General features: G+C 43.0%; 1 protein-coding gene across 3 annotated transcripts in view; it reads right to left on the bottom strand.

Moving 5' to 3' along the window:
- Positions 1 to 10230: 10230 nt before the first annotated feature.
- Positions 10231 to 25973, bottom strand: part of pou2f2b (POU class 2 homeobox 2b) — a 38722-nt gene continuing 22979 nt past the window's right edge. Inside the window, exons 2-16 of one of the 3 annotated variants that reach the window (XM_068570006.1) lie at positions 18884 to 18949; positions 18698 to 18732; positions 18088 to 18144; positions 17065 to 17184; positions 16510 to 16845; positions 16074 to 16179; positions 15849 to 15940; positions 15568 to 15708; positions 15323 to 15464; positions 15064 to 15212; positions 14661 to 14858; positions 14337 to 14533; positions 13289 to 13357; positions 12808 to 12881; positions 10231 to 10934 (exon numbers count right to left, since the gene is read on the bottom strand). In XM_068570006.1, the coding sequence (XP_068426107.1) occupies positions 10606 to 10934; positions 12808 to 12881; positions 13289 to 13357; positions 14337 to 14533; positions 14661 to 14858; positions 15064 to 15212; positions 15323 to 15464; positions 15568 to 15708; positions 15849 to 15940; positions 16074 to 16179; positions 16510 to 16845; positions 17065 to 17184; positions 18088 to 18144; positions 18698 to 18732; positions 18884 to 18949 (2111 nt within the window). In that variant the 3' untranslated portion in view covers positions 10231 to 10605. The remainder of the gene's footprint in view (positions 10935 to 12807; positions 12882 to 13288; positions 13358 to 14336; positions 14534 to 14660; positions 14859 to 15063; positions 15213 to 15322; positions 15465 to 15567; positions 15709 to 15848; positions 15941 to 16073; positions 16180 to 16509; positions 16846 to 17064; positions 17185 to 18087; positions 18145 to 18697; positions 18733 to 18883; positions 18950 to 25973) is intronic. The other 2 variants (XM_068570007.1, XM_068570008.1) reach the window with 2 other exon arrangements.

Raw genomic sequence — 25973 nt, 5'->3', positions numbered from 1 at the left:
ACACACACACACACACACACACACGCACACACATGCGTCTGCCTTGAATATATTAAAAGAATTACTGACAGTTTTGTCAACTTGTTCGTTGAAGATTTGGAAGAAGTAGTTCACAAATCTGGTGCCCGAAAATTACCAGTTGAAATAATTGCAGAGATCATACTAAAAATAAATAGCGCTCAATTTCTTTTCTTCTACTTTTCTCGTTAAGCACACCAATACTAAGTGTGGCTTTGCTAGAGGGCAAGAGGTCGATGGGTGAGACAACAGTCAGCTCACACACACACACACACACACACACACACACACACACACACACACACACACACACACACACACACACACACACACACACACACACACACACACACACACACACACACTGCTGTTCAGGGAAGGAAACCAGATCTATCTAGTGGCAATTCACCGCTGGCACTGTCTCTGACTGCCACCAATAACACATGGACGCACACATGCACGCGCGCACACACACACACACACACACACACACACACACACACACACACACACACACTCTGGCAGCGTTCCTGGTTGAACTGACAGCTGGCGTTCTGTCCCCCTGCCACGGTGAGGCCTTCCTCGTAGCCAAGTCCACCTTTACCGGGGTACCTGTGAGTTGCTCCGGTGATAACTGACTCCTCACCTAACCAGATATGTTGCTCTCCGGTTACGCACTTTATGCCGTAGTGCGGTTTCACGGTCATGGAGAGTGATTCATTTCCAAGATGATGTCAAACATTTAGTGCTCCGACAATGGCACGCAGGAAGTTATGGTCCCCATCAGGCCCACAGAAAATAATTTGCATCCTCCTCTAATAACTATCTGGTGATAGAATGACATTTGGACTCATCTCTGTTACATAGCAACAACACTTTATTTCACAAAGGCATGAGTGATTCTCTAAATTAAGAATGAACAAGAAAAATGACAAATGTTGGAAGAGTACAATACATCTGATTTAGATCAAAACATCAACATGAGTCAAGATGCACTGTAGCTCTGTACAAAATCTAGTTAGTGGACATTGAGTTAAAGTTAGTCTGAAGAATTTAAGGGAACTCTGTTGGCAGAAATGGAATAAAATCTTATTAAATATGTTTTCTTTATTGTATGACTACCTTAAAAAATGAGAACCGTTGTGTTTTCGACAGCTTACAATTAGCCCTTTACATCTTAGTACGGAGCCGGTCCTCTTCACGGAGCTGACAAAGCGGACAAAATCCCAAACACTACATCTCTAACAAATTACTGTTTTCATCATTCAAATGTTGGGAGTATTTGGACTCATTTCCATATTATTTATATTTCTTTCTTCCATGAGTAAAAGTACTTACATTTAAATGTTCCTCAAGTATCACAAATAAAAGTGCTCATTCTGCAAAAAACGATCACCCTTCGAGTGATGCATTCATGAATTATTAATAGCGACGCACTAATGCATTTCTATTTTGTTGTTGCAACGGGTTGAGATCAAGGTTATTTGAATGATTTAATATTCTGTTGTGTGGTAAGTGTTGTTAAATAAATGTAAACGAGTCAAAAGTACAATATTTCCTTCATAAATATAATTGATAAAAAGAGAAATGTAACACGAAATCTAAGTATAAGTTGAAGTACTTTAAATGTGTGCTTGAATATAACCTACTGAGTTACATTTTACCATCTGCAAATGACCAAACTGGTAACATTTTGGTAAAGCAGAAATATTACATATCGATGCGACAACACGGCAACACAGATCTACCCGAGTCACCCTGGTGATAGGATCACATGCTCACCACCGCCGTCCGTGACTCAACTTGGAGGTGGGTGTCTGAAAGCTGTCACACTTACACACTCCAGCATCCTACCTAATCATCCACCTACTGAGCCACACAGCAGGGGGGTGCAGGAGAGAGGAAGAGCGAGACAGACTGAAGAGGAGAGGCAGTTAACAAGAGTGGGAGAGCGATGAACCAGAGGACGAGGAGGAGGAAGAGGAGGAAGAAGAGGAGGAGAATGTAGAAGGAGACAACAAAACAGCCAGACAGAGAAACACACACACACTTCTAAATCAGAGGAAAAGGCCAAACATATGCAATGCTGTTTGTCAATTAGCAGATGGCCCCTGACACAGCTGAGAGAAAAATACATGAAGGGACAGATGAAGATGATCTGACTCTTCCTCTCCCTCCACCAACAAGTCTGCAGAGTGAGAACTTGTGTGGAGACACAGGATGAGACTTTAACAGCCCTTGTCTGCATGAGCTCCGCTCACTCAAAGTGTCAAGGCAGCTACATAACACTTCATATTTTAGGTTGGAAGAACAACGCGTCAATAATTCAACAAGTGACACTTATGTTGAGTCAAAACAAGTCATTGGCTGAGGCATGATTGGTGACCTGATGGTCTCCTCGGTACAGTTAATCCAGTGTGTAGTCGTCGCTGGATTAACCCATATCGGGTCCCTTTTGACCCGGTGTTTTTTAGTGTGCAGTTGGTTAGCTCAACCATTTCTGTCTGTCAGAGCTTTTGCTTTTTTGATGCTGAGTCTAGACTCGAAGGGACAACACGTGCCGTGTAAATAGCTATTAAGCATTTCATTAATTGCATTATTAAATTGGAAAAGGATTTATCAAAACAACACGGAAGGCAGAGATGCAAATGTACAAAGGGAGTTGCTCTTTCAAATGCCCGATTCATATCTATATTTTTAATTAATTGTGGAAATGCAGTTATTCATTTCACTTTTCATATTGCGTTATTCATTTAGGTATTCATTGACTGTTATATTATATTTCTCCTATGTATTCACAATTAATATATCTATTTGTAACTTCTAAATTGTTCTAAATCCTTTTATTAACCATTTTTGTATCAAATTAATTATTAACTATAGTTTGATTCTTTTATTTGCTTTATTATTTTTTTCATGGTCTAATATTATATCAATTAATTAAGGCTTCATAAGATTTTCCATGACACGGGACCCTGGTATGTGAGAGGGTCACAGAGGAGCAGAAGATTCAGTGGCGCAGTAGTTTCTCTGTTTGCAAGTCAAACAGCTCCCTCTACTGGTTAAAAAGTGGCATGACAAGTTGAGTTACTCTGTTTCGTTGATGAGGTTTCGTCAAACCAAGTGAAACCTGTGGTTCAAGAAGAGAACCGATGAACAGAAAAGAGAAGACTATGAGGCGGTGGAGGGGATCATCTGTACAGTTTTTGTCTCCTGTTTTATTTGGATGAATGAAACACTTTCAGTTACAAAAATGACTTAAAATGAACAACACTGTACAATGAACAAGTAGAGTTATTTTTCTTCTTTTTTTTGGTTTTCAAGATAAATACACTAAAGGGCTAACTTGCTACCACACGGGAGAAGAAGTGGGGAGACAGAAAGGGAAATGGGGACGGGAGGGGAGGGAGGGGGGTTTGGATACAGCCATACCTGCACACACACACACACACACACACACACACACAAACTGTTGGGAGGAATAAAGCTACGTGTATTAGGAAGTTGGTGAACAGGAGGTTACCGTTGACAGTAAAGAGCCTGTGTGGGGGCTTATTGTTGTCAGGGAAGAACCGGGAATCATGTGGTCTTTTCTGCAAATTGCTGCAGCGAACCACACCTGTCCCACTTTCCAGCAACCCCAACCCAGTCACGCACACACACGCTCTCTCACAGGTGGAAATGTAATATACTGAAGCCCTCCCCCCGTTAACAGCTAACAACAAGAAGCCACTTCCAGAGAAAATTCTTGAACTTCCCTTGGTCAATGTTTGACAGCTCATTCTTTCTCACACACGCGGGCAAACATCCAGGGGGGTAAAGGTCTGACAGACGTTAGGACCAAACATTAGGTGAACCAAATGAAAAGGGAGAGGGAAGGGGAGGGAGAGAGGGCTGATGGGAGATAAGCAGTACTCTCCGGCAGCACGAGCGGACAAGAACTCAAGAAGGATCAGAACAGCTACAAAGATACCAAGAGAAACTTCATTATCATCATCATCATCGTAGTCATCATCATGATCATCATAATTATGAGAAGATTATTTTTCCAATGACAAATACTTAAAAATATACATTTCATCATCATCTTAATTATCATCATTATTATTATTATTCCCCTTTGGATAGCTGAGGTTAACGCTTTAAAGACCGACTCGCTAGGTGACGGAGGAGTTAAAGGAGAGCAAACAGGAAGGGGTGGATGTATAGAGAGAGGTGAAGGATGTTGTGGAGGCCTTGTGTTGAGAAGAAGGTCAAGTTAGAGCTCTTTGGTTTTATTCTTTAACGTCTGACTCGCTTTGCTGTGTTGCTGGAGAAACCTTTGGACTAAAGCTGTATTGTAGAAGAGAGAGAGAGAGAGAAAGAGAGAGAGAGAAAGAAGAAAAGGATGGAAAGAAGAAGAGCATGATGGTGTGGATGAGAGTGGGTGGAGGAGGAAGAAGTAGCGTGTTTGTTGTTGTTCTCTTTGCTCTGTTCACCATGTCTCTCCTTTTTTTCTTATCTTGACAGGATTTCAATAAGTCAAGTATTGATTCTTGCATTTTAAAGGAATAGTTTGACATTTTTGGGCTTTGTTGCAGATAGGAAGATTATCTACGTGGTATTTGTGAAGCTACAGCTGAGAAATGGTTATCTTAGCTTAGCTTAACTAAAAGACTGGAAACGTGGGGAAACATCTAGCCTGGCTCTGTCCAAATGACGTGGAAATCATGAACCGCTGTGCTGATTCAAATATATACTTTTTCAGTTCAGTGAAAACATTTGTCGGCAAGGATTATGCAGTTTGCTTTTTTTTTCTTCTCTTAAAGCAAAGCCAATGTATCGCTGTTCGGTTACACAGCGGTAAGCCAACGCATCACCGTTCCTGATGCTTCTGGTCTGACTGTCTTCATTTCGCTTCTGGTTGAAGTTGTTACTTTCAGTACAGAACTATGCCTACAAGCTCTGTTTCCAAGATCAATAGCTCAGCAGCCACTTATTCGCAACAGCGTTATCAGCTAAATAATGTATGTGGCCATTAAGAGTCTTTTGGTAAGCCTTTAAACCAGGCAGCAATGTACTGGGAGTCAATGCTGAGCTTAAAGCAGTGCTACCAGTGAACGGAGCTCAACTGCTAAAAGCTACCAACTCAGTAGATCCAGTTTAGTTTGAATATGTTGTTAAAGATGAATGAATCTGTTCAAAACACCACAGGTAATGAAATCTGCCTACTAGCACCTCTAAAGCTCAGTCACGTCAAATACATAGTTTGTTTCTACTGCACACATTTCCCCAAAATAGTATGTACTATTCCTTTAAAGCTTTTTTTTAAAAATATAAATAAATGAATGTACATGTCTGAGCCCGTAGAGATGATGTGATTGTGTGGAGAGAGTTTCTGAACACTCAAGTGGACATCAGGGCTTTAGGGAGTGTGTACAACGAGCTGGATCCCACGGCGGGGCATTGACTTTGGTATCATTCACTAGGGGGGTATCCCCGCCGGAGAGATCTACGCTTTACGCCCGGTCCCTGAAACCCTGAGGTTCACAGAAAAGTGCCCGTTCAGAAAGGCGGCAGAGCTCTGCTTCCATTTCCTCTGAATGCACGGAGAGAGCAAAAACAACAACATGGACCCTTAGAGTTTGCTCACAAGGCACAGCTCTCCTTCAACCCTCTATCGCCTCGAAACACACCGAGTCGTGAGGAGTGTCTGGATGCGTCACCTAGCAGCCCCGGTCTCAGCCGTTCCCCGGGTAACCTGCCCTACGGCGCTCCCTGATACACACGGACGCCAAATAGTCAATATGCCCCCTCATCAGGCAACGGAGACCTAAAGGCGAGAGAGGGCTCGGCGACCTTGGTGACAAAGTTGCTCTGAGGCAGGAACATTTGATCCAGATTTGATTCTTGATCTGTGCCAAAGAGCAGCTTTAAGCCCACAGTCCGTGTTTGACAGGGAGGAAGCAGCGAGGGTCAGATATGAGGAGAGGGCTGTGTTCAAAGCTCAACACAGACAGCGGGGGTGTTTCTCAGGGGGACCAGGTGTGTGTGTGTGTGTGTGTGTGTGTCTGCGTGTGTGTGGACCGGAGCATGAACCAGCGTGGCATTCTGACCTGAAATGGCCCCCTCTGAATCCCATGGAGGAAAACTGCAATCTCGTGGATGATCTGTTACTTTCCAGATCAATCCCAAACCTCTGCCTTCAGGACAGAGGCCTTTGACCTTTGACCCAGCCTGGCTGTGTCTGCTCCTGGCCATACAAACACACTGTCCACACGCGTACCGTCTCCTGATCCCCACTTGAACCCCGCATTTTAAAGCATTCATCTATTTGGTTTATCATCAAAGAATATGAGGTATATGATGAACTATCTCTCTTTTACATCCTACAGTGGATGAAGAAAAAACTTTTAAACCAATTTCTAGAAAAGTGGAAACAAAAACTGAAAAAGAGACTGAGACAATGTGAGAGGTAAGCAGGCAATTTACGACTGGAAATCCAAAATCGCCCTCTTCTCTCTTGCCTCCTTCTTTTCCTCCCTATCATGTAAAAAAACCTTTGCCCCAGTTGATCTTCTTCTTTTGTGTTTTTGGTTGTGTAGCTGTAAAGCTTTCATTGTGTTCTCCCTGTGGAGAAAATAGCGAGAACAGAAGCAGCACCGCGTCTCAAAAAACACCTCATGCTGTAACTCTGGCAGCTTTTCCACACATAAACTATATTTTTGTGTTTTCCATTGAAACAGAATTTCAACTTGCCATTTTTTGTCTTTTTATTTAGGAGAAACAAAGGCATGTGTCCAGAATGCTTTGGCCAAATTCTTGTTTTGCCTTGAAAAGTCTTGCAAACCATGAGGTGTCTATCAACACGGTGCTGTCTCTCAATACTGTGAGCTTCCCCTCCCCTTCAAGAGGAGAGTCGTCTCAGTGAAGAGGAGAATATCTTAGTGGCGGACCATCGAATCAGCCATATTCCCTTATTAAGTCCCTACAGGACCTGTGGTTGCATTTATGGTATTATTTGGTTTAAAGAAGTAAGAAAGAACTTCAGCAAGGGGCAAAAACAAATACATCACAAATACATCTCAGAACAAAAAAGAAAAGCACCGCTAGAAATAAATTAGGAAATAAATAGCAAGGCAAAAAAGATAACAAGCAATTAAATCAACCCTACCCTGAATAAATAGTACAATCAAAAGTCTAAATCATCAGTAATAAGGAGAAATAAAAAAGTCCAAAGAGAGATAGTTAAAATTTTTGGTCTAAAATCAAGTTATCATCATCAATGTTTTTAGGATCTTTTTTTTTCTCAAAGTCTTTTTTGTGAGTTTTTTTCTTTTTAATACATTAGCGATAAGTAAGCAGTAGAACATAGATCTTTTTTTCTACAAAATCTATAGAAGCACTAACAGATACATTCCGTCTAAGAGTCAATGTGGAGAAAAGGTTTCACCTTTAAGGTGCAAACCCCACATCTAAAGTTTGGTTCATGAAACGATTCTCGCGTGTCGACTGTTTTCTGGTGTGGATCAAACCAAATACTCTTTGGATACGTTTACGTCCATCTCTCGAACGGTCAACCTGACTGAGGCCGCAGCTGCGTATTATTCTGTGTCTGAAATGTGCATAATGCCGTCTCTGGGGTCGAAATTAATGACAAGACATCACCGCAGACCCCTTTCTTTTTTTTTAAAAAAAAACATTTGGCCTCCCGTCCACACTCATGTTCAGACGCTCAGACAAATTGACCTATTTCTGTGCCCTCATGCTGAGAAGGCCGTTCCTGTTCCTCTCTACTGTGTTTGGTTTGGTTCAGTATTTGGTTTGGCATTTTTAAGGTTTGCTATTCAACTCTTTGTTTTTGGCTTTTTGTGTGTCTTTTTTTCTGCCAAGACAGTCTGTTTCTTTATCTAATAAAAATCTGGAAGCTAAATTTTCACAGTATTTTTTCCAACCACCTGATAAAAATCTCTAGCACGACTACGAAAAAAAATAAGGAGCTCTTGTAGTAAGTAAGCGAGTACGTTATTCCAAATGAGTAATAAGCACTAAAGTACAGTACATAAAACGGCATCAAGAGACACAGCAGAGATAAAACAATCAGAACCAACAAACAGAAAAATAAAAACATTTTTTTTTTTAGAAGATTTCAGTTCAGTGAGGTCATTTGCGTTTAGCTCCATCCAGGACCAGAGGGCGGAGCTGGAGAGAGTGAGAGGCAGAGGAGGGGAGGAATTGTCTGTCCTTCTTCTGTCCGCCTGTCTATCCATCCCTCCTTCCATGCTACACAGTTTCAGAGTGGGGCGTATGCTGCAGCCCTAAAGCTAACGGATAGACAGACGGCTTCACGTCTTTCGACACCTGCATTTTGTCCTCCTCCCCTCCTCCCTCCAGCCACATTTGGTTAGGGTTCTTTTTGGTTTGCTTCTGTCATTCCTTGGGTTGTGTTTTTTTTGGTTTGGGTTTATTTTTGGTATCCTCTTACAAAAAAAGTGTGACGCCTGCTCCCCTCACTACAGTGTGTCCCTCTTTCGCCCTGTCCCAGTGTACCCTTCTTTCTGGGGGTTCGGAGTAAAGGATCAGTTCCCTATTAAAGCTTCCCCCGTGGGTTTTTGGACGGGCCAGGTGGAGGGTATAAAACCAGGGGGCTTACGTCCTGTCCTCAGCCCCTCTGGGTCTTTATTGTGTTCATATGTCTTGGCTGAGGTTCTTCAAGAACAGTGCAGCCTTGAGAATGCTTTGGTTTCCATTTGAGAATTAATGGCAGTCTGAGGTGGAAAATGACATTGAAATGTGATCGATGGAGTGATGATGGAAACAGACAAATATCAGTAAACATGTCTAGACAGACAGGTGTCGGGGCGTCTATGCTGATTGACGAGGCAGGAATGAGAGCCGGCTGTGACTAAACTTGGCTTTATTGACTTATTTAGCCTTCAGTCTCAACAGTTATTACTTTAAATCTCCAATCAAAGCCCTATTTCATACTTTCAAAATGGTCGCCACTCTTAACAAGCGCCATTTTCAGTATGTGAAGTTTTCCAGGGCATGTTCATTTAGCCATGGAGTCACTGATAATGGGTTATCTATAAGAGTGAGGAAAGAGTGGTCTGATTAAGAGCCCAATATGCCCCTTGTTCAGGTCTTAACAAATTCATTCACACCTTGAAATCAGCTTGCATCATGCCAACTCTATTTTGGATCCGTGGCACTTGGTGAGCATCTTTTCACCTGCGTCCTCTCTGCTTCTGCAGAATAGTCACGTTAGAAAAACAAAAAGAGAATGCACATGACAAAAATGCATATGATGAAGACAATGATGATGACACTGATGATGATTTGAACCCCAGAAGCCAGCACTAAAAAAAGCTGCAACAATAAATAGGAGTTGGAGTATAAAATGATACTAATAAATAATTAAAAAACAAATCCAAACTGTACTTCTCAAATAGTAAAAAAACCTGTCAACAAACCCCTGTCAATGAATTGTAAAATAACAAGGGGAGAGGAAAGCTATCCTATGCTCCTAGAACCAGAGGCAGGTAAAGAGACAAGGAGATACAGTAGCAATCATTCATACATGAGCTCCTGACTGGTTCGCTAACAATCTTTTACAAAATTATTATGTATATTTGGCATAAAAACCTATAAGAGACACATGGGCTGACACAGACAGGATGAGTTGATGACAGGATGGATTGACTCTTGATGTGTGTGTGTGTGTGTGAGAGTCTGTGTGTGTGTGTGTGTGTGTGTGTGTGTGTGTGTGTGTGAGAGAGTCTGTGTGTGTGTGTGTGTGTGTGTGTGTGTGTGTGTGTGTGTGTGTGTGTGTGTGTGTGTGTGTGTGTGTGTGTGTGTGTGTGTGTGTGAGAAGCAGTAGCAGTTGAGTCCTGGTCCTGGATAGCTTCAGTATTTACACGTCCTTTGAATAAAGCTTTTCTCTCCGTATTTTTGGTTTTTGGTATTTGGGATTTTGGTATTGTTGTCGTTTTTCTTTTCTTCTTTTTTTTGTCATTGTGTATTTCTCCTCCGCCTCCTCCTCAGGTAAATTTTTGGTTTAAACTCATCCTCCCTACTCTTCCTTCAGACCCGCAGCTTTTTGAAATAATTAAAAAAAGGGAAAACGTAAGCACAGTTCTCCTCCATTTTTGTTGTCCTTGCCGCCATTCCTTTGTCACATAGTAAAGTTATCTTTTGTCATTTTTGGTTTACGCACTTTGACATGCTTCTCTGCCGTCTCTTTGCTAAAGAGTCATTGGTGTGTTTTCCTTTTAGAGACAGAGTGGAGAGGTGCCATGTCGATATCACGGGTTATTGACAAAAAGGTCCCACGATGCCTCTTCTCCATCTATTTGAATAGATAAAGATTTTTGGTTTCAATCTTCCCCTTTCCCCCCCTTCTCCCCTCTTTCACTTCTTTCTCTCCCTCTCTCCTCTTTCATTCTGTGTATTTTTGGCATCGAAAGACTGGGAGAGAAAGAGAGAGAGAGCCATTGCGAAAAAAATAACGGAAGAAGAGCGCAAGAGAGAGAAAGAGATAGCTTTGGTGTGAAAGGCGAGGTTCTCGTCGCCTCCTTCCTCCTCCTCTCTGATTGGCCCTTGGCGTGGTCACTCAATATTGGCTCCGCCCAGAGAGGGCGGGCTGTGTGCCATTTCGCTGGAGGAGCAGGAAGAGGCGGGGCTAGAGCAAGGGGATGGGGAGCAGGGGGTTGGGCTTATGCTGCTGGCAGAGGGGAAGGGGGAGGCCTGGGAGGCTTTGGCGAGGGCAGCGCTGAGCAGTCCAGCGCTGGGGTTCTGGCCCAAGTGGAGGAAGGCGGGATGGTTGAGGAAGAGGGAGGAAGGGAGGCACCCTCCCTGGCCGCCAGAGGCCCCCAGCAGCATCTTCGCGGCCCCCTCAAGACTGGAAAGAGGCAGATGGCCACCACTGGCTGCTAGGGCTGAGGGAGGGAGAAAGAAGAGAAAAAGATTAAAGGAATAGCACAAAACGCCTTATGCTCGGTGAGTTTTGTGACGTTACGTAAGACAGTTTTCCAACGGGCGGGGTTGTTATTTATTTATGCTAGTTACGTTGTTACTTTACGTTGTTACTTTATCCTTTTAACACAAATCCACCCTCGATGAAGTACTTTTGTTTCCTAAATCGAAGCAATCGTTTCACAATGTGGTATTGTGTATTAAAGTGTGACGCGAGGCTGATATGAAACATATTTATTTATTCATCATAGTATTTTTGGTTCAGAAATGTCGTCATTGAACATATCCCATAGTTTGCAGAAATGCACAATGTACAATGTTTTTTTTTCTAGCAACTGGGTTGTATTGTGTTTTCCTTTTTCACATTCTTCTCTGGTTAATTATGGGTGAACTTAAAATCTTCCTTTATATGCTCCCAAAAGGAAAACAAAAGCTTATTATTATTTATTATTACCATCCAGTGCTTTATAATCATTGTTGTTTGTTGTTGTCATCTGCCTTTACTTTAGTCAATAATTTCCGACCAGGCCAAGCAAGAGAAAGTGCCTGAACTTGTTGAATTCAGCAGAAGTAGGGGAGATAACCGTCACCCACCATTTTAAATGGAAAGCCCAGGGCGCGGCCTCGAGGTGCTCAGAGTGCGGTTTCTCTGTTTTAAAAGAGCACCTGCCGTTTTTGGTGGGGAATAAAAAAAAACCAAAATATATGTACAATTGCAGCACTATGCCAATAGAGAATACCTGCATATAGTTTAATATCTGTACCAAGATAATCGTGTGGGATCAGCTAAAGTAAACCACAGCAACAAGTAAGCTGACATGAGTGGTCTGTCGTTATGGAAACAAGGTCGATGATTGGCTGTGAATCGTGCTTCATGCAGCGCTTCTTTCATGCACAAAATGCTACACGTGAAGCGGCCTAATAATGATTGCATAGCAACAGCAAAACAAAAAAAAGCACCCATACTACTCAAAATATCTTGTGGCCGCACTAATTATAGTCTGTCGAGGCAACTTTTGGTGAAAACGCATTATGGGGAATTTTAACACATCAATACATTTGAACGATCATGAAATGAAGAGACGAAAGGCTAAAGATGAGTGAGACAGCACAGACACGCAACATGGACGCATGAACGTAATAATTGCCACACACACACACACACTGGATGGGATGGAATCATGGATGTTGATGGTAACATTTTAAGAAAGAAGTCATTCTTCCTCTCTACGACAATCTCGGCCTCAGCTGTGGATAAGCAAACGCCCGCGGCTGCCTTTTCATCTGCGTCTCCGGTCTGAAGTCTACCGGCACGATTTGATTCACCCACCATGCACGACTGTATTACTCATCATCACACTTCTGTTTTTAATACGTCTCCCTCCCCCTTCTCATCGAAAACTACCTCTGCTGACGGTGGTCTAGATTGTTTGGCGGTCGCGTTTGTGTTTTCTTGTGCTATTCTTGTGTTGTTCTCAAGTGTAGGAAGGTGTGTGAGATCAGATGTGTCGTGTACAGTATGTGTTTGACTTTGAGCATTTATGTGTGTGTGTGTGTGTGTGTGTGTGTGTGTGTGTGTGTGTGTGTGTGTGTGTGTGTGGGAGTGTATAAGTGAGAGAGGAGAGGAGGAGAATGTATTGCCAGAAAATAAACACTCTTCTCTGCGTATTTTTATGGATTCTGTGAACCTAAGATTTTGCCAGTAATGAAATAATAAAGTACACCACCTCAGCCTTGACCTCTAAATTATATTCTGTTTATCAGCGCTGCTGATGCTAAACTTTCCCTTTTTTTTACTCTCCTAAAATAAACCCATTTCTTCTCTCACACACACACCTTGGATAGTGGCAAGGGGATTGTTACCGAGGAGGGCTTGGTTCATCCCTGTGTTAACTCCCATCACAGTGTTCCTGTTGTGTCACACACACACACACACACACACACACACACACACACACACACACACACACACACACACACACACACACACAAAGCACGCACGCAGCACCATACATGTGCAAGCATGTATACAAAACCAGACAGACAGAGGAGAAAAGGTGAGAAAAAAGCAGGTTTAGCGGCAAGGACAAGCGGAGGACAAATGCAGCCCTGCACAGATAAAGAGCCGTAGTTAGCTGACAGTTGGCTGTAAACAAGAGGTTAGAAATGTAAAAGAAACACAACATCTTGGAACATATTTTGTGACACCAACACTCTCATCAACTATGCATTTATCTGGGAGGTAATTAAATACAAGAACACAGCATTCTACAAAACTGCCGCGTCATCGATATGTCTGTGTCTCGGTCGCATTCACCTCAAGTTTGCAGCAAAATCGGTGATGTAGTTAGACACGTCACCATTCTTTTTACCCATACGCCATAAGCTGTGAACATAAGAACCACACACACAGGGTTAGAGTTCACTGCAGCTCAGGGGAAGCAGTGGTGCCCAATGGCATGTTGGGATATCAGTGTGTCTTTGTGTGTGCCCAAACAATCCACTACAAACTGCAGGTGAACCGAGGATTTTGCGGTATTCATGGTGAGCATGTTTATGGAAATATGTGGTTGTATGTAGTGGCACTTAAACAATTTGCCTAAATGTTTTCAGTTGTGAAAGCTATAAAAATATTGTAAAGAGATCTAATACTTAAAGGATCAATCAGTCAAATTACAAAAAAGATACTTCCAGTACTTTACATGTATATTGTCAATCATATTGACTTAATAAGGCTTTGCAATATCCTTCTCTCAATAGCCATCATGTTGACATTTTTGTTGTCAATATGTAGTGTTGCAGGGATGACACATTTTTTGGAAGCCAACCCGGAAGTGAGCATCACACTGGTTTCTTTAACAAAAAAACTATGTGATATTACCATTCCATCGGCAAGATAAGCTTCACTAATGACCACCATAAAGCAAACGTATGGCTGTAAACAAACTACACCATGGTCACATGACTTCAAAGTCACCACCACTAAGCTAAAGACGGGCTAGTGTTTGTGGTGATGGCGTTCAGCGTCTTCATTTTTTTAGGACACGTAAAAGCTTCAGAATTCACAAGTGGGATAATCACTGATATATTTTACGTCATCGAACAAAACATCTCTCAATCTTGTGTTCACAGACCTTATTGTACATATCCAACCAAAAAGCCATTCAATAAACCCATTACTCTAGAGATGTGGAAACTAGAAGCCTCACAACAGTGGAAATATTTCCATATTCCACCTCATGGATTACTTTGGAGAACACAAATCCCTAAAAGTAAGTGGAAAACCCAAAGTTGCCACAATTGCTGTCAAGTAACTGATGGGGGAATCCCGGGTGGTGTACAGTGAACGGGTCATGATCTCTTACCCTGTGTTGAGGTTGAGTGTGCTGTGGCTGGGAGTGGCTGGGCTGGCCGTGCTGCGGGGCGGAGGAGTCACCGGGGAGGTTACGGAGCTGAGAGTCGGGTGGGAGGAGGTGAGGCTGGAAGTCAGGGGGCAGTTGGGGGACATGGTGGTCATTGTTGTGCTGAGACTGGTCACGGCCTGCGACAGCTGGCTGGACATCTGGCAGAGAGAGTAAAAAATGGCAGATTCAAGGTTGTGAAACTGCAGACAGCTGAACAACAGGGGGGTGTTTATGACTAAATAGTCATCAAAATACGCAACAATGATGTTGAGGTTGGATATCTACCATGTGAGGGCTGTAGCAGGGTTGTTTGTGCGCTGGAGGGGCAGTGGGGGGCTGGCTGGGTAGGGGAGGGGTGGCACTGGAGGGATTGATGCGTTTCTCTTTCTGCCGGCGGTTGCAGAACCAGACCCGGATCACCTCCTTCTCCATGTTGAGCTGCTCTGCGATCATCAGGATCTCCTCTGAGGTAGGCTTCTGGTTCTGCAGAGGGAGAGACAGGAATTCAGATCAGTTCAGGAGTGCGATATTTCAGCCACATGACATTTAATATCAGCACAAAAAGCACATCTGTTTAAAAGCTCAGCGGAAAAATATGGACTAAACAAATTGAATACATATTTTTTTTAAAAATTGGAATTTAAATTTTCTTCTTTTTTGAATGAGATAATAACGTTAATCATCTTACCGTCATGAATGCGCGTTCCAGGCCCACGCGTACATTCGTCTCGATGCTGGTTCTCTTCTTTCTGCGGCGACCAGGAAGCCCGTCAAAGCCCATAGAAGAAGAGGACAGGGAGCTGGGGCTGGGCAAGGTACAGTCCAAGGACATGGTCTCTGATGAAGGAGAGCGAACATAAAAACAGATGACTGTCTGACTCTACAAGCAGGCTTTTTAAAAAAAACATGTTAGTCTGCATGTGAAGTATTATTTGACGAGAGCTCACCGGCATCATTGAGCCACTTCTCCAGCAGTGGCTTCAGCTTGCACATGTTCTTGAAGCTCAGGTTGAGGGCTTCAAAGCGAGAGATTGTGGTCTGACTGAAGTCGTTACCATACAGCTTCCCCATGGCCAAACCGACATCTCCCTGGTGGAGGCATAAAAGAAGTACAGTCAAAATACATCAAAGACTAAGAAACTGCTCATATGACCGACCCATGCACACATCCACAGTAGGTGTCTGTCCCTACCTGTGTGAATCCCAGTTTGATGCGTCTCTGTTTGAAAGTGCGGGCGAACTGTTCCAGCTCCTCCAGGTCACTTGGCTCCTCGGGGTGAGAGGTCACTGAGGGCACCGTGGTCGCACCGCTCACCTCCATACTTTTATCTCGCTGTGGCGGGTACGACGCCAGAGTAACGGAAGGTGAGGAAATGAGAGGGGAGACAGATAGACACAGAAGTGTTAGAAGTGTTCGAACCAGCAGAGGCTGGTTCTACTTTTCCACTGACTAAAGCTTGAGTTTCCCCGTACATGTGCTTGGAGTCCCATTCTATTTGAAACAGACAGCAGGCTCCCATGGTTTTGCTGAGGTAGCGAAATTAGATTTGGTGTCGATAAGAGTCCTGAGGGGGCAAAAACAACACATAAATAATCACTGTTAATGATAACAACAACAAAACAAAAAAGATGTCTTTATGTTAACAACTTATTTCTGCCAATAACACAAAAAGCTTTCCCAGTAAGACGCCTGCCCACCTTGCTGGCCCTGCTGTGCCTGTGGGAGGAGGAACTGGGCAGGAGACGGGAGCGAGTGGCCGGGCACCAACACCAATTGCTGAAGCTGCAGCAGCTGCTGGATGTCCTGTTCAATAAGGAGACAATGATGGACAGATTAGATTGAGAACACACATGTAGGACTTTATGAGAGACGGATACAGCGCGCAGTCGCACAAAAATGTGTCGTTATCTTTCTCCATCAGCAGCTTTGGACTGAGAAAAAACGTAGAAGTAGGAGGAGAAACTTTGCTATTGTCGAGCGTACGAGACAAGGCATGGAAAATGTGTGTATTTGTGCAAGATGGAAACTGTGAATCATATACAATAGATATGCAAGAAAAAATGTTCCATGGCTTGATACTGGTTCCTAAATCAAGTCGCTCACCAGGAAGAAGCTTGGATTGGCAGGCAGTACCTGGGCGGTGAGTTGGATTGGCTGGGAGAGGGTGAGCTGGGGTGGAGGGGGAGGGGCAGAGACACTCAGGGCGGTCGGTTCCTGTGTGCTCTGTCCCTGGGACTGCGACTGGGCCTGCTGCCCTGTCTGTCCTGCCTGCTGCTGCTGCTGCTGCTGCTGCTGCTGGGCTTGCTGATTTGCTGCCGCGGCTGCCTGAGCTTGCTGATTGGCTTGGGCGGCTGCGTGGGCAGCGTGAGCGGCGTGGGCTGCACTGGACTGCTGCACAGCTGCAGCCAGGAGCTGCGCCTGAGCCTGTTGCAGCAACAGCTGCTGCTGTGCAGGCAACAGAGCTGTCAACTGGCGAAGAGGGAGAGGAAGAGGAGAGGAGAAGAGGAGGAGGAGGAGGAGGAGGAGGAGGAAAGAAAAGCAAAGAGAATAAAAGAGAAAAACAGAGGAAATGGACAGAAGGAGACAAAGTAGGAAACAAAGTGTTCAAAAAGCAGCACAAGAGAAGCAAGCAGGATAAAAGCAAAGCAAAGTGTGTGTCTCTTTGCATGCAATATAAGTCTGTCTTACCCCTGCGAGTTGGGAGCCGGTCAGCATGAGCTGTGTATGTTGCAGGGCCGTCTGTGAGGGGGTCGGGCCGTGAGAGAGAGGAAGAGCCGGGGACATCTCACCACACTCCTCCATCTTATTCTGTGTGGAAGACAGGGCACCAAGGCCAACAGGGCGGCAAATGGAGAACAACATTAATAAAAACTTTAAAAAAACAACATACATAGAAGGAGCTTTATGCCCCCAGATCATTTCTATTATCTCATTGCTGAAAAAACAACAATTACACCTCTCTTTTCCAGCATGAATTCTAACATTATATATACCAAAAGTATGAAGAAAAACAGAAGGTAGGTAACCACCATGTCCCACAACGCAGAATAGGTCAAAAAGGTCAATTAGAAACGTTGACTCCATCAGCTTACCGGGCTATTCAAGATGGCGTTGACTGTTTAAATTCGAAGTAATTTGAAGTTATTGCTCATAATCAGTCATAAGTAAACTGATGCAAATGTGTGCCTCGTCTGTCTCAGGCAATGAGAGTCCACTAGTTTGTTTCTTTCTGGCACAAAGGGATCATCTTTAGTCTCGGGATCAAGCGTGTTTGAACTGGCAGTTGGGCAGTCTTCCAGCTTACTCATTTGCATATGCAAACAAGTTCAATTTAACCTTTCAGCGAAAGTTGTAGGATTATATATATATTTTGATTTTCAATGCACTTTGTGCAGGGAGAAGAACGTCATACTCTCAGTTGTGTTTACATTTAGGACTGGGTGGAGACTCACACATTATGAACGAATAATGCCACAAAAGAACAATTGAATGTGATACAATGAATACAAAGCTGAGGCAGCTATACTGTCTATAAACCCAATGTTGGAGGTTAAAACATAAAAGCTGCACAAACACAAGTCCAGACATATGCACAGACATGCACTGGCAGTTCAGTAACATGGACACACACACACACACACACACACACACACACACACACACACACACACACACACACACACACACACACACACACACACACACACACACCTTGCTGCTGCTCAGGGTCGGTGAAAGGGGAAAGGGATTGACTTTCATTGAGTGAGCCTGGAGGAGACAAAACATGAGTAATGAAATATAACATTTATTTTACAATCACCACTTGAAACGATAAAGCCAATTGCAAATAATGAGGTAGTACAAAATGTAAATGATTACTGCCAAAATGTATCATATTTAATTGTATCTATTTTATTTGCTAAAGAAAATAGCTGATGCATCAACAAAAAGTATATTTATTATTAATGTGGATATTTCTAACTAGTTTTAGTGATTTATCGTGCTACTTCGGGCTTACTTAAATCTGAAGATTTTTTTTTTCAATTTCATTGTCAATTAGATATGTTCGGATTTTGTTCTTTAAATTGGACAAAACAAGATTTTCAAGATGACATCTCAGCTGCTGACAAACTGAATTTTTCACGTTTTCTGACACGATAGACTACAGGATTAAAACATTTTTAAATCGCCAAATTTAGCAACAGTGTAAAAAGCCAGCCATACAAACTATCTGGCTGGCAGTGTTATATTTTTGCATTAAATATGTGGGTAAAGGAGGTCCAAGATAACGGTGGCTTATGAGCACAGGAGTCAGGCGTACCTGGTGATTTGATTCAGGCCCATTCTGCTCTGAGTCTGTGTGGGAGAGGAAGGAAAAAGTGAGAAAGTCATCACGTGTTGAGCTCAAACGTCAGCCAATGACAAAACAACATCAAGTATGTATTACTTTACATATGTATTACTTTATATATATAAATATATATATGTGCATTGTATCACATCTTACCTGTGCCCTCCAAAGGTGAGTCAGCCCCTATTTTCTCGACCTCTACTGCCTTTGACATCCTGATATCTGCAACAAGAAGACACATCGATAAATAAGTCAGCGAGGCTCATTCTTAAACCTGAGTCAGAGAAAAAATGCAGACAGAAGCGGAACACATTGTCGAAGCAGGTGATCCGAATCTTGATGACGAATGCGAACGAGGATGTCCATGGCGTCGATCTTCGAGAGGTTAGAGTGTTTTCAGGTCATGCCCACACACTGTACAACAAACACTGTGGCTGAATCATTTACGAGTTCAATCCAGCCCACATTCATTCATTCTTTCCAATTAGCGGTTAAACAGAAGAGTAGGTGGACCTGAGCTGTTAGCTTAATCTAAATTTAACTCAAGGCGTTTTGTGGGAGCAAATCAACACTTTATGTGTGTTGCCACATCACTTCTGATACTGTTTTGGGACAGTCCCTATAGCAAAAAGAATGAACGGAGGGGGCAAGAAATGCAAGTCTTTGAATGTACCTACAACAACAGCAGTGGAGCATTTTGGCACTGATTGTGGGAAAGATGGAGATGAGGAAGAACCAAGAAGAAGTGTGTGTGTGTGTGTGTGTGTGTGTGTGTGTGTGTGTGTGTGTGTGTGTGTGTGTGTGTGTGTGGGTGTGTGTGTGTGTGGGCGGGGAGGTGGGTGGCGGGGGGTTGTGGTCTACATGTGTGTATAGTGTGTGTCGTAGTTTGGTTTTATTATTCACCCAATGGCATCAGCTCACTACAGAACTTTTTATTTGTCTGAAACCACAAACTGAAAGTCGACTTTTTGTTGTGTCCATTTGAAACCTTTTTTTTCTCTCCCTTCCCTGACAAGCTCTCTCTGTCTCTCTTTTTCTCACACAGACACACACACAGACACACACACACACACACACACACACACACACACACACACACACACACACACACACACACACACACAGCTACTTCCCTTTTGTGAAAACATGCAAATTTGCCCAACGACCAACTAATTATATCTGCCACCTGCATAATAAACTCTCAGTCTCCCTCCTCCTTTTTCTCTCTCCCCTTTCACTCATGCTCTCCACTTTATCTCTCCTCTCTTCATCCTGCTGTTGTCTCTCACGTTGCAGTTTAGAAGGCGCTGACTGAGACTAAAGAACATTTTATTTTCCCCATATGCGTAGTGCTCAGTTTTTTATCAATACAACACACTGAATACTTTTATTGAAACGAGTGCGTTTCCAAAGACCAAGTGGTCAAGCACGGTTTCCACCATCGGGGGGCAGCAGTGACACATGAAGAAGATGACTGCTCCACTGGCCATCACTGACCTGATGCCTCTTTTAAAAGACAGAACAATCAGTCCATTGCAATCTTTACAAAGACAAGAACAGAATACATTCACCTGTGGACTTTGATAGATGCAGCGTCTTTAATGGAATGGGAAGTGGTTATGAGCTAGAAAATCTCCAATCCGCCGCCACATTGGTTATAACTTGGGGTCAAGACATGGAAACACACACACTGTCTCTCTCTCACACACACACACCCACACCCACACACACACACACACACACACACACACACACACACACACACACACACACACACACACACACACACACACACACACACACTTTTCCTCAAATAAACAGACTTCTGCAAAAGAAAAACTAATTTGGCCATGTGGATACAAACATCTGGTTCAGCTAATTTAAGGGTAAATTTGTGGTTATTTCAACATTTCATATGAGTGCTGTTTTTGCCATTATTTGCTGACTGTGACTCAATTTTACCAGAAATTGAGTCACACTAATAAGCTATAAAAAATGTGACTCAATTTCTGGTGAAATAAGTCTTTATCAAATTGTAATGCACGACCATGTATTTTGTGTCACTACAGTGGACTATCTTGTGCTCCAATCATTATTATGTGCAGTGCACAATATTCCAAAGCCAAATGCACCATATAAAATGATTGTCCAGCTCATAAAAGAGCTGTAATGGGAAGTTACCAAAGTGCCGCCTCTTGTACTGTCCTGGCCGCTCGCAGGACACCCGGGGAAGGTGTGTATTGATTCATGGTTCAAAATGGTCTACAGACAGTAACATGGTGGATAATGTGGTCAGTAATACAGTAGTGGGACAGTATATCAAGATGCTGTGTCTTTTTCTCACTTCCCCTCCCGACTTCCCCTTGTACCGGGTTGAACACAGAGTGCTAAACCCAACACTTACTGTCAGCGAGGCTATTAATATTAGCCTGCTCTCTCCCTCTCTTTCACTCTATCTTTTGAGAACCTGTCCTTTCTTTTACAACACATTGCTGCACACACACACACACACTACTAATGTTGCTTGACACGGAGCAGAGTTACATGTGGGCAATGACTTTATAATTTCAGTGAATTTGTTTGTACATAAGTGACAGTGGCCTCTACATTTCCATGTATATGTGGTCAAAATGTAATTCACAGAAGTGTGTAAAAGTATTTTTCAAAGTACAAGGTTAGATTACTATGCCAATTCCGTCCCTCTTTAAGATGTTATAGTAATCTTACAGCAAAGCTCAGGGTTTAACTTTGACCCATTGAGACCAGAGCAGCAGCATACTCTGTATCTTAAACAGAGCAAATTTATTGCGGTATAATCCTGTGTCATAAATAAATGATGCAACAGAAAACGAACACGGAACAACAGTGTATGTGCTAAGTCTGGACTGTTTCTGTTATTCTCCTCTGGGTATTTTGGCTGAGATGAAACTCTGCTGTAACTACCCCAATGCCCCCCCCAAAACCCGAAACCCACCACCAATATCACCCGTACTTCCTGATTCAGGACACAACCCCAGCGTCAATAAGGGGTTCTGGGAACTAAAGTCATCACACCAATTAACTACGGATTGAAAAAAGCAAGACACCCAGAGGGGTAACGATTCTGATTGCAAATAGATATTTTCCATTTATATCTGAGCATCAAAGACTCGATCATCCCAACAGCATTTGCACATGAAGATGAAGACATGAGTTGAGAATGAAAGGAGCTGAAGAAAAATGAATTAGATAAAGTAATGGGATGAAGACAGAATTTAAGAATGAAACAAGGAAATGAAGAGGAAAATCTAACACTAAAGTAGGAAACTAAAAGAAAACCTGACATGTGTTAGTTGTTTTATCAATATTAAGTTGGTGTTTGGGTTAATAACTGTACAGAAAAAATACTAATAACTAATAGTGCAAAATATAAACTGATAAAATACCTTATGAATAAAAGCAAATGTGTCTGTAATATAGACAGATGTCACTGGCCTTTGACAATGAGGACCTCATCAACAGTTTGCAGACTTATAAGTGACAATAAATAACTATGTTTCCTCTCAATTAATGCCCTCTGAGCAGAAGAGTGAGGTTGTAAATGCAGGGGGCATAAAGACTATATCTAAATGTTTTTAATTGGGGAAATTACTTATTTATTCACACAAATCTGGCATAAATTAGCAAAACTACAGAACTGTTTAATCAATCATAATGGTAGAAAATGCCTCATTGTTTTTTCACTAATTAAAATGAATAAAGAATAATTATAACAATAACAAGTTTGTTTTAAATGAAGTTGTTGTATTATTTACACTCACTTTGTTTTATTCACGTTGTGATGTATCAGGATGTCATTTGGGAAATAAACAGCTTTGACCACATTTTTAACCCACAAATCACTTAATCAACGCCTGCAATTTCAAGAATCATATCAGGACATCAAAGACTGTAAAATGTGAGCTAATTGACATTTAAAAATGTTTTTCTGGAAATAGGTGAGTAAGCTGACGGCCTGCTGTGCTTTTCACTGTCGGTCAACTGAGACTCTGCTGGTACGTCAGCCTGAGCCGACCACCAAAACAAGGCCGAGGGGCAAGAAGAGTCTTAAAATAAAATAGATTTGACTCCAAAAAATGATGATTTATACATTTAAAAACTGAGAATGACTCTTTTAATTCTATTTCTTCTTTTTTTAGACAAGCATTAAAAATGTCTTTTGAATTAAATGAATTGATTGAAAACAATAATAAGTGTAACATTTCAAAACCTCCGACACGCACACACACACGCACACGCACACGCACACGCACACACACACACACACACACACACACACACACACACACACACACAGAAAGTTAACCCCGGTGTCAAGGTGCTAAAAATCTATAACCATAGATATATAACAAATGCAACACTGCTGCAGTGCTAGACAATACAAATACAAAGTGTTTTATGATGACAAATTACAAATAAACCCAATATTTAAAAATACCGGCTGCAACCCTGGTTTACCTTTCACGAGACATTTAGAAAAACTTTTTTTTTTGTTGTATTTTCTGTGTTTTTTCCTTTTTTCTTTTTCTTTATTTATTTAGTTTACCATTCATAGCATAAACACAGATTCTAACACACACAAAGGCATGCTCTGGGCTGGCGAGGTGTCTGACCTTTCCCTCTGCCTGCGACAGGCGTCCACCCATCCATCCATCCATCCATCATCTCTCCATCCATTCCTCTTCGTACCCCCTCTTGCTCTTTGATGTTCTCTAATTAGCAGAGCTTGTTAGACCCAGTGGCATTAATCAACAGCATAGACACACAGTTCTCTTTCTGCCTCACACACACACACACACACACACACACACGCACACACGCACACACACACACACCCTCACGCAAAGCTTAATTGGTCTTGGTAAATGAAGGCCAGTAGTATAGAGGGCTGCTCAGACAGTCACTCACCTGGCAACCACATACTGAAGAAGTCCTTTGCTGCTAATGCTGCTGTCTTGGTCATATCTGTGTCTGTGGGAGAGCGTGTGTGCACGCTACGTAAAGAAAAACTCTCTCTCAAACCAAAAAGGAGGAGTGTATTAAATCTATGGTTGAGAATGACTCCCTCTCTCTCTCTCTCTCTCTCTCTCTCTCTCTCTCTCTCTCTCTCTCTCTCTCTCTCTCTAGTCCACACCCCCAAGCCCCACCTCCACCTCCTCCCCACATCCTGCAACACAACAGGAAGTAAGCCTCAAAAGAGTAGGAACTCGGCACCGAAGAGAGAAAAATACAAGACAAAAGAAAAAAGAGAAAGAAAGGGGGACACGCAAGAGGTTAGAGAGTGGGAGAGTGAGTGAGCGAGAAGATCGAAGAGATACACGAGTTGAAAAAGAGGGGGATGACGGGTTCTGACGGAAAGTGATGGCGCGGCTGGAAACAGCCACTCACACACACACACACACACACACGCTCACTCACACACACGAGAGAAAAACAGCAGGCTTGACATTCTGACCGAAGAGTGTGTGATACATTCGCACGATATGTGACCCAGTGGGGCTTCAAAAGCTCAACAATAAGCAGAGTTTTCCAGAACATCCAAGCTGTTCTAACAGGCTCTCGTTGTGTGTTTTGTCAACCATGAGTCATGACATCTCTCCTCGGTCGTCCACGTGAGACAGTGAGGTTGTTGTCAGCGAGTACATCAGTGGGAGTTAAGGTGGTCTGTCGAGGGAGGCCGGCACCAACGGGAGAAGATGTGAGACATCCTCGGCTGAGTTTGCCAGCCACAGCTCAGCTCTAACCCGAGCGGAAGGAACAAACTCTGTCACAACGCTCTCGGTACCACTGACCAACCCACACTGTAGGCTGCACACAGTGATGCACCAAAGAGAGCCACTCGCACATCTCTTCATGTGACGAATAGATGTGCTGTGAAAGTGGAACATTGCAGATCACCTAGATATGAGCCACTGTCAGGGTCGCCCACAAGGATTAACCCACCAAAGAAGCTGGGGATTGATCTCAAGGAAGCAGAATAGCATGTTTCAGCAGAAATATTGCATACAGTTTTGAATTCTGAGAGAGGCAATGTGCTGTGCTAATAGTAGGACGAACTAACCACAAGGTGGCACTCTTGATTCTCTAATCCTGGCGAACAAATAAGCTCCAGGTCCAGAGGAGGGGACGAGGCAGACCACTGATCACTCCCCTCCCCCTTCCCTTCTCCCTTGGTCCGAGTTCACTAATTCAAAAGCTAACGGCAGCAGAGTTCCCAAGTTTAACCTTATAAATACTTTATGTGGTGATTTACAACAGCCCAATATACTGCTGGATAGACACTCACAAGTGCATATGGCGCTGAAGGTGCTCTCTGATATACAGAGGCAACTTTTTACATCTGTCCTAAAACACATACACATACTGATGTTTATATGAGGACAATATCAGTACATACACCTGGGCACCTTGCTGTCTTAAAACAACTAGAAAGCACAATGTCTTTGGGTAAATAGCTGGATTTACAGCTGAGACGCTCATTCGATTATTGAGTGGTCCAACAGAAAACTGATTGCCGGTTATATTGATTTACGTTTCTTATTTCAGGCAAAAATGTGCCCTAACTTGTGAGGATTTGGTGTTTTTATTTAGCATGATGAAACAAGGAATTTAAGATGCCACCTTGAACTCTGAGTCGTGAGGTTTTAAAGCTCGAGGCCACGAACCCGTTTGGACCCGTCGTCTGGTGGTCGCGTTCGGGCCTTCAGCAACTCAGACAGACTGTCCACGGGCCGTGACAGACTGCACATTGGGGAGGGGGCGTTTCTCCGGGTCAGAGGTCGTCTGGGCAGCCTGGCTTGGGCCGTGACCTTTGTTCAAACTCCAATCTACCCGCCTCACAGAGGGTGTGTGTGTGCGTGTTTGTTTGAATGGCTCCAATAGGTAGCTGGTGAATGTAAGTGTGCTCTGTGTGTGTGTGTGTGTGTGTGTGTGTGTGTGTGTGTGTGTGTGTGTGTGTTTGTGTTTGTGTGTGTGTGTTTGTTCATGGCCATGGGGGGCCTTCCTGCCCCAAGGAGGTCTGAGCCTTGGTCACCATGGAGACCAGACCTAGCAACACTCCAGCCTCGCCACTTAGATGATGTTGGGGTGACTGCGAATGGACTCAATTGAAGATGACATTTTAACACTTCCCTAAAAGAAATTCTGATATTATTCATTTGGAATATAGAATCAATATATAATAAGAAATGCATTTTATTTTTTTTAA

This window comes from Clinocottus analis, unplaced genomic scaffold (genome assembly GCF_023055335.1).
Source record: "Clinocottus analis isolate CAN_PGR_092001 unplaced genomic scaffold, fCliAna1.0.p SCAF_9, whole genome shotgun sequence".
Lineage (NCBI taxonomy): Eukaryota > Metazoa > Chordata > Actinopteri > Perciformes > Cottidae > Clinocottus > Clinocottus analis.
The sequence above is the reverse complement of the archived record's forward strand: the minus strand, read 5'-3'. Positions and strand labels throughout refer to the sequence as shown.